The sequence below is a fragment of the Myotis davidii genome, unplaced genomic scaffold (genome assembly GCF_000327345.1).
Source record: "Myotis davidii unplaced genomic scaffold, ASM32734v1 scaffold732, whole genome shotgun sequence".
NCBI classification, from domain to species: domain Eukaryota; kingdom Metazoa; phylum Chordata; class Mammalia; order Chiroptera; family Vespertilionidae; genus Myotis; species Myotis davidii.
Window position 1 is genome coordinate 807,580 of NW_006284349.1, and position 9,700 is coordinate 817,279.

Here is a 9,700-nt window from a genome sequence, read left to right on the forward strand (position 1 = left end):
TTGAGATCCTAACCAGAACTTCGTTGGAGATCCTGACTAGAATTTGGCTAGAGATCCTGGCTAGGCTGCTGATCAACTGAACGCTGTCTCCGAGTCTTTCCTTCTTCGCCGACTCCGTCCACACCTTTGGGGACCCCTGGGCCCCAGCACTAGATTATTTAATAACAACAATAACAATACAAACAACAAAGCTACTTAAATTTGGGAGAAAGACAATTATCTGTTAGCCTAAATTTATTATTTTAAAAATTACATTAGTCATTTTTTCCCACATTGCAGATAACCCTATTAATATTATACATGCAGTTGATGGAATCTGGTTATAGTGTAAGAAACCACGTATTTTTATATGCATTGATAATACAAGATTTTTTTCTTTTCTATTAATAATTCAGACTTTTCTAAAGGGAATCATCTAAATATTGAAATTTGTTGGAGTTTTGACAAACTTTAAAAAAATACTCATTAACTTCTTGTAAAGGGCTTACATTTAATCTTAAAAGTGATTTCCTAACCAGAAAGGATGCTTTATAGGATAACACTAATTAAGAAGTGAAGGATTTTCAGTGGGATAGTTTCAGATACTTTATTAAGAAAAAAATGGTTAAAATTGCTTTGTTGAAAGCACACCTATCTTTTCTAAAGGAATAAACTTAGTAATGCATTAATATAAATACTTTTCGTGGGAGGAGATTGTCTAAGCTATTAACAATAAGAGATAGGCATAAAGTAGACCTTGAAAAGTTTAAAAATACTTGTTTTAGTCCAGGTTTACTAATATTTAACAACTCATATGATGTGGGCTTCAAAACAGATGTCAGATATAAATAACTGATGGTCATACTGCTATGCACCCAACTAAATAGCTCTAGTCTAAGTTTTTAAAGTTTGTTGATATTTTTTGTTAATTTATACATTTGTGAAGAGTTTTCACTAGGCATTGTTTCTGTAGGAAGGAATTAATCATTTTAGTTAGGATATAGGGGTTGAGGGTGTGGCTTTAGTCCCAATGAAGCTATTTTAGTCAGAAATTCAGAAATTCCCAAACCCTGCCCAGCCAGTCTACTCTTAGCCCCCAAGAGTCATAATGGAACTGTATGCAAGGAACAGTTGCCAGTGGGACTCAGAGTACTACATTAAAGCTGTGCCAACTTCTAGCACACCACTGTAGAACTCTTCTTAAATTTAAGTGGCATTGGTACATGCAGTTTAGGCTTAAGCCCTAAATGAGGACTCCTACTTCCCTCCCAGCCATTTAGAATCCTGGGATCAGCATGTTGAGGTGTCTGAGTTAGAAGGTTAGAGGGGAGAACAAACTAGTGAGTAAACACCAAGTCCCCAAAAAGCCTCTGAATCTCTAGTTAACTGACTACTGTATATAGTGGAGAAATGCAAGAGAATGGCCATTCAGCCCCAGGGGTCAGTCCAGGCCAGAATTTGAGGCAAAAAAACAGATCTTGTTGGACTCTACCTACTACCCACTCAGAATTTTGTATTGTTGAGTACTCAGATTAGTAACCTCTCTTACCTTTAGGGAGAACTAGATAAGGAGATGGACAGAGGCATACCTGGCACAAGAAAAGGAGCTCCTACAACCACAATAAAATACCACTCACTTTCATGTATGAAGAAAGACAGTGGACAGTTCTGTTTCTCAATATAGTACAAGTCTAAGGCATGCAGGTAATAACTCCACATCATATGATCAAAATGCTATTTTGGACTTTACTAAGGCATGTAATGACTCAGGCATGCAGAAGATTTCTGTAATTGGCTGATGTTTATTTCACCTCTAGTGTGAAGTAAATTATGTAAATATTTTCAGTCTTGTTCTAATAAACATTAGTATTGTTGCTAGGATGTTTGAGCTCTTGATCTTAGGTTAACAGTTTAATGAAGAGAAATGTGGTTTATTTTTAGACTTTCGTGCTTGAAGGCTTCTAATTACAATGGCAAATAATACTAGCATAGAAATGAGAACCATTTGGACATCTAGACTCACATGCTTTAATATGTTTTTCTCATTGCTTAGGATTCTAGATGGTATTTCTTTTTTCTTTTCTTTTTTATTATCTTAAGTTTTACATATGTCTCCTTTTTCCCCAATTGACCCTCCCCTCAACCATTCTCACCCCAGGCAAGTCCCCTCTGCCCCAGTGTCTGTGTCCATTGGTTATGCTAATAGGCATGCATACAAGTCCTTTGGTTTTTCTCTAACCCCCCCCCCCCATTTGTCTCTGGATCTATTTTTGTTCATCACATTATGTTGATCATTATATCCCACATATGAGTGAGATCATGTGATATTTATCTTTCTCTGATTGGCTTATTTCACTTAGCATAATGCTCTCCAGTTCCATCCATACTGCTGCAAATGGTAACAGTTCCTTCTTTTTTATAGTATAGCGGCATAGTATTCCATTGTGTAGATAGTTTTTTAATCTGCTCATCTGCTGATGGGCACTTAGGTTGTTTCCAAATCTTAGCTATTGTAAATTGTGCTGCTATGAACATAGAGGTGCATATATCCTTTCCAATTGGTATTTCTGGTTTCTTGGGATATAGTCCTAGAAGTGGGATTACTATACTGGGTCAAATGGGAGTTCTATTTTTAACTTTTTGAGGAAACTCCATACTGTCTTCATTTCTTTTTATGTGTTTTGTCTTTAACACAATGAAAAAATACTTTATAATTAATAAATATTCCTCCCATGCCTAAATATAATAGCACTACCTACTGATGTATTTCTATACTAGAGGTCCAGTGCATGAAATTCATGCAAGAGTAGGCCTTCCTTCCCTCTGGCACCCAGGACCCAGGCTTCCCTCCGGCCACCGGCAGGCACCTAGGACCCGGGCTTCCCTCGCAGCCCCAGCTTTGTCTGGAAGGTCGTCCGAAAGGATGTCCAGTCGGACATCCAGTCTAATTAGCATATTACACTTTTATTATTATAAATGTGTGAGCACTTACCTTGCCTAACAGATGTAATGTAAAAGGAATAATCGTATGAATATCAAGTTCAAGATCCCTGAGATGGGCCTATATCAGTGATGGCGAACCTTTTGAGCTTGGCATGTCAGCATTTTGAAAAACCCTAACTTAGCTCTGGTGCCGTGTCACATAGAGAAATTTTTTGATATTTGCAACCATAGTAAAACAAAGACTTATATTTTTGATATTTATTTTATATATTTAAATGCCATTTAACAAAGAAAAATCAACCCAAAAAATGAGTTCGTGTGTCACCTCTGACACGCGTGTCATAGGTTCGCTATCACTGGCCTATATCATACACCTTTTAAATTGTATTTTAATCTTTGAAGTTAAATTGCTATTGCAGTAGTTGAAGTTAAAGTAGAAACTACTATTGTTGATTGTAAGCAGACTTTTGCTTCTTATACTGTCAGAATAAAACCCCTTACCAGAGAACTTATTTGCAAAAAAAAAAAAGCAAACAAGAAAACACCACACACACACACACACACACACACACACACACACACAGACACACACAAAAACAAACTCACACAAAACCAAACTATAAAATCTGGATTTAATACAAAAAGCAACTATTTAAGGCACTTGAGAGGAAACAAAAGCAGATAGGTGGAGGAAGGGAGCTATAGGAAATAATTTTGCCTTTTCACTTTTAGCTTCAAGCTAAGTACAGTCCCTAACTGTGGGGATTCTGGTGGAAAAACAATAGTCTCTCTGGCCAGGGAAACTAGAAAACTCAAACCAGTCAGCCTTGACCACCAAAGATAGTGGAGGAATCCCAGAAGGAGAAGAGCTAGAGAAGGGAGAGTCCTCAAATTTTGTGTGTACACATCTGTGAGTGACTTCTGAATTAAGCATGGATACAAAGACTCAGCACAGCCCATCTAAAGACAAAAAAAAAAAAATCTGTACTGGGCTAAAGCTGCGTCCTAAGAAATAGGAGCCAAACCAAGGTATTTGCCTGCTAAAACAAACGAACAAAAAACCCAGCTCTCATTGGAGAAAAAATAATAATCTAGAGTCTTCACAAATAAACATTTATAATGTTAAGGGTACAATCCAAAATTACCCTATATATGAAGAATTAAGAAAATGGAACATATCCCAAGAGGAAAGAAAATCAACTAAGTCCTACCCTGAGATGAATGAAGTACTGGCAATTAGAGACAAGAATTTTAAAGCAGCTATTACAATATCTTCAATGAAGTAAAACAACATGCTCTCAGTGAATGAAAAAAATAAATAAATCAGATAAATAGAAACAATGAAAAAAAAGAAATGTAAGTTTTAGAAATGAAAAATATAATATTTGAAATTAAAAATTAACTGCATGGATTTAACAGTTCAGAAGGAAAAGTAACTGAACTTAAAGATAGAACAATATAAATTAATGTGAAGAACAGAGAAAATATATTGGGGGGGGGAATGAATATAGAGTCTCAGGGAACTCTTAGGTAATATCAAACAATCCAACATATATGTAATTTGAACCTCAGAAGGAGAGGAGAGAGAGAATAGGATAGAAAACAAATTTTGAACATTCCCCAAGTTTGATAAAAACCAGAAATATACAGATATAATAATACTCAATAAATATAAGACTCAATGAACCCAAAGAAGTTTGCATCAAGTCACATTATGGCAAAACTGTTGAAAGCCAAAGATAAAGAGCAAAGGTTGGAAGCAGTAAGAGAAAAGACACATTTCAAACAGAGAAGCAAGGACCCATTTAATGAATGATTTCACCTCAGCAACTATGGAGGCCAAAAGTAAATGTAAGAACTAGTTTATGTAAAGTGCTGGAAGGAAAGAAAAAAGCCTGTCAATTCAGAATTCTGTATTAAAAGGAAATATCCTTCAAGTATCAAGATGATTCTAGAATTAGATAGTGGTGATGATGGCACAACCTTGTGAATATACTGAAAAAAGAAAAAAAAACTGGCTTATATACCTTAAAAGGATGAATTTAATAGTATGTGAATTATATCTCAATTTTTTTTTTTTTTTAAATGAAGGATAAGAAAACTTTTTCACATAAAAAACAACTCGGACATTTCTACACTGCAAGAAATGTCAAAAGAAGTTCAAGGTTGAGGAAGAGTGATACCAGATGGAATTTTGGATTCTTAGAAGAAAAAGATCGCCAGAAAATGATAAATATCTGCAGAAATGCAAAAGTCTCAATCTTTCCTCTTAATTTCTTTATAAATTGTATCATATAAGCAAAACTTGACATTGTCTTGTGCAGTGCGTAACATATAAAATACGTTATCATCCCATATAATATACTAGAGACCTGGTGCATGAAATTCGTGCATTAGAGGGTGGAGGTGTTCCTCAGCCTGGCCTGCGCCCTCTCACAGTCTGGGATCCCTTGGGGGATGTCTGCCTTCTGGATTAGGCCCAATCCCTCAGGGCCAGCAGTCAGACATCCCTCTAGCAGTCCAGGGCTCTCACAGTCCAGCATCTCTTGCTCCTTACCACCCGCCTGTAGTGTAGGTGGGACAACACTGCTGTTGTGCTTGCCAGCCATGAGCTCGGCTTCTGCCTGAGCAGCCCTCCCCCTGTGGGAGCACACTGACCACCAGGGGGCAGCTCCTGCGTTGAGCATCTGCCCCCTGGTGGTCAGTGTGTTTCATAGCAACTGGTCGTTCCACCATTTGGTCGATTTGCATATTAGAATTTTATTATATAGGATAACAACTATTCCATAAAGGATGATTGTGAGGTTTCTATATTTTAAGTAGAATGGTACAGTACTAACTATAAGAGGACTGTGAATAGTTAGAAACATGTTACAATCCTTAGAGCAACAACTACACTAATCAAAGTGGTAGAGCTAAAATGCCAGTGTGAAAACAAATGAAATTCTAAAAAGCATTCAGATAATTCTTTTTAAAGTCAGGAAAGTAATTACATGGAAACAAACAACAGAAAAGATAACTTAAAACAAATAATAAGCCCTGGCTGGGTAGCTTAGTTGGTTAGAGTATCATCCCGATACACCAAGGTTGTGGATTCATTCTCTGGTCAAGGCACATAGAAGAATCAACCAATGAACCCATAAATAAGTGGAACAACATATTGATGTTTCTCTCTCTCACACACACACATTCTCTCTCTCTCTTTCTCTTTCTCTGTCCCTCCTCCCCTCCCACCATCCCTCCATTCCACTCTGTCTAAAAATAAATGGAAAAAATATACTTGGGTGAGGATTAACAACAAAAAAAGGTTTTATTGTAATGTATAGTATACAGAAAATTACAGAAAATATAGCTGTACACTTTAAAAATCCTATATAATAAAAGGGTAATATGCAAATTGACTGAACGGCAGAATGACTGGTCGCTATGACATGCACTGACCACCAGGGGGCAGACGCTCAACACAGGAGCTGCCCCCTGGTAGTCACTGCGCTCCCACAGGGGAGGGCCACTCAGCCAGAAGCTGGACTCATTCATGGCTGGCGAGCGAGCGCAGTGTCTCTTTAGCCCTCCCCCTGGAATGTGCTGTTCTGCTGGGAGAACTTGCCACTTCATTTTTCCTTCCTTCAGGAGGAAGTGAAAAGCAGGCCTTTACCTCTCTGTTTGCTGTCAGTCGGACATCCCTCAAGGGTCCCCGGACTGCGAGAGGGCGCAGGCTGGGCTGAGGGACCCCACCACCCCCTCCCTCAGTGCATGAATTTTCGTGCACCGGGCCTCTAGTCAATTATAAAGTGAACACAGGTTTAATCACTCAAGTCAAGAAATAAAACATTGCTGGTGTCTCAGAAGCCCCTGTGGGGCTTCCTCCTGTTGCTGATCCCTTTAATTATTTCTTTTTTTCTCTTTGTTTTTTAGCAAATTTAACAGGACATGCAGAGAAGGTGGGGATTGAAAATTTTGAGCTCCTGAAAGTCCTAGGAACTGGAGGTAAGTCTTGAGTTAATTCTTTTTGGAAAAAAAAAGTATTTGTTATTCCTATGACAAAGGATTGATACTTCCAGTATAGAAATCAGCTGAAATTTAAAAAGCATAAGGAATTCAACAGAACTGTCAAAGAACCTGAACAAATGATTCATAGAAGAAATACAAGAGGCAGAATTTGAAAGAATTAGCAAGGATTTAGAAAAATCAATCCCTGCTGTTGGGAATGTAAATTAATTCAGTGTTTACATAGGAGACAATATTAAAGAAATCACTAACATTATAGAGAACTTGTTACTTGCCAAGTACTCCATTAAGTGCTTTATACTGATTGACTTATTCAATCCTCAACTTTATTGTTATTCAGTGATCATCATTTTGAATAATGAAAAGCTCAAGACCCTTTAGAAACCTAACAATATGAGTTTGGTTAAATGGGACATGGATCTATATGTCCTATAATTAGTACAATAAGATTGAAAGATATGTATTTACTAACATTTTTTAAAGCTGCTATAATGTAGTAAGTTACAAAAAAAAGGCAACAGAAGAGAACATACAATATACCATTTCCATAATATTAAAAAATTATGTATATCAATATCCACGTGTGTGTACGTATGTAAAACAAAATCTCTGGTATACAGATTAATAACAGTGGTCATCCCTGGGGGGTGGGATTTTAAATGATACTGATTTTCTGCTTTATACTTTCTGTGTCTTCTGAATTCTTACTACTGCTGTTTTTACTGCTTGAGAGTCGGCCTCATAGGTGTCTGAGATCCCTACATTTAGAAGAGCCCCACGTTTGGTTTAATGCTCTGCTTTCACTGTTCTAAAATTCTAAATAATTCACGAACAAACTATCCCACTTTTTAATTTTGCACTGTTTCCCTCCTAGCCTGTTGTCTCTTGCCCTGGAAGGGCAGAGAGAACCTTAGGGGACAGACCATTTTTCTTCCCCACTAAAGTTTAGCTTCAAGAAGTACCAAAGAAAGTCTTACAAATGTGATCTTACTGTGAAGAAGAAGCAAGGCACCCTGAGTGAAAGAAGTGGAAATAATAAGCAGAATTAGACCCACAGGGACTATTGGAATTATTACATGTGAAATATGATATACATGTTTATATGGTTTTAAAATTCAAGATTTGACAGTAATATTCAGGAACAAGGCATGCTGAAAAAATGACCAGACAAATTTGAGAAAGAACCAATAGAGATTCCAGAGTGAAAAAACAATTCAAATTATACCTTTAGTAGGTATTTTACTAGCAACTGAGATATAGTTCAAGAGAGAAAGAGAAAATTAGGAGGTGAATTTGAGGAAAGTATGCAGAACATAGAATGGAGAAAAAAGAGATGGCATCTATAAAAGAGATTAAGATAAGATAGACAATAGCTGAAAATTTACTAAGATTGATTGAACATATGAATTTGCAGGTTTAGGAAATAGAGCGAATCACAAGCAGACAAGTATAAATAAATATTTTTTTTAAATTCTCATCCAAGGGTATGTTTTTATTGATTTTAGGGAGAGAGAGGAAGAGAGAGAAAAACAATTGATATGAGAAACATCCATTGGCTGCATCCTATATGTGACCCAACCAGGGATCAAATCCGAAATCTAGGTTTATGCCCTAACTGGGAATTGACCCACAACCTTTTGGTGTACAGGATGATGCTCCAACCAACTGAGCTACTAAAGTTGTTCTTATATAGGGCTAAAGAAGTTCTTATATAGATACATCATAGAGATACTGATGAACACCAGAGACAGATACCCTAAAGGTAGCCAGGGAGAAGACTTATTTATGAAGGAGCAATAATTAGATTAATGACATTTTCAACAGTGATCATGAAACCCATAGGAGAGTGGAAGAATATCTGCTAAATGCCCAGACAAAATAACTGTCAATTTAGAATTATATACCCAGCAAAACTTTTCCAGAAGTGAGCGCAAAATAGACGTTTTCAGATATACAAAAGCTGGGTGTGTTTTTTACCAGTAGGTCCTCATTAAAATTTTTTTTCTAAAAGATGTAGCTATAGGGAGAAGAAAAGTGATCTCAGGAGAGTTTCTGAGATGCAGAAAGGATTCATGAGCAAAGAAAATCTAGATAATATTGTCTGTGTGAAAGCATGGTCATGATGTCGAAATTGTGATGGTAAAAGTAGCAAACTGAAATATTAGACAAAAGTAGCATATAATTTTGTATATGATAGGAGTGATGTTCTGAGATAATGTTCCTCAAGCTTTATCATGCACATGAAACTTGAATGTGTAAATTACCACACTGATTGAAAAAGAATAAAATACCCGAACAGTCCTATAACTCTTAAAGAAATTGGTCAGTAAGCAAGTCTTCCTAATAGGAAAACACTTGATACAGTTTTAAGAGTGAGTTCTGCCAAACATTAGAGACATAGATCATTTTAATCTTCTACAAACTCAGGGAACAGAAAAAGTTGGATTATCTCCTCCAATTTATTGTATGAGGCCAGTAGTATAACTTTGATTCCAAAAAAACAGATAAAGAGAGTGTGAGGAAGGAATATTATAGGCCAGTTTAATATAAAATTTGTAAAATCAAGCCTCGTGTGCTGGGAGCCGGTCCATCCTTGCTGTTTCAAGGGACCTGGCATATATGGCATACTGTTCTTAATATGTTTGCTCACCTTCTTGGCATTATGTGTTTTAACCAAGGTCACCTCTCCGAGAAAGGTTGTTTCCCCAGGTAGGGATTTTCCCCTGAAGTTAGGGAGGGAATAAAACCCCTTCACTAAGTGCCAGGCGGG

At 36.9% G+C, this 9,700-nt stretch overlaps 1 protein-coding gene across 2 annotated transcripts in view; it reads left to right on the top strand.

Moving 5' to 3' along the window:
• The first annotated feature begins 1,483 nt into the window (after positions 1–1,483).
• The window catches only part of RPS6KA5 (ribosomal protein S6 kinase, 90kDa, polypeptide 5), a 94,816-nt gene continuing 86,599 nt past the window's right edge, over positions 1,484–9,700 (top strand). Inside the window, exons 1-2 of one of the 2 annotated variants that reach the window (XM_015571413.1) lie at positions 1,484–1,683; positions 6,838–6,909. Coding sequence is in view for 1 of the 2 variants with exons in the window: in XM_015571411.1 (XP_015426897.1) it covers positions 5,109–5,175; positions 6,838–6,909 (139 nt within the window). In the remaining variant the exon portion in view is untranslated. Of the gene's footprint in view, positions 1,684–5,080; positions 5,176–6,837; positions 6,910–9,700 lie in introns of those variants that run through there. The other variant, XM_015571411.1, reaches the window with a different exon arrangement.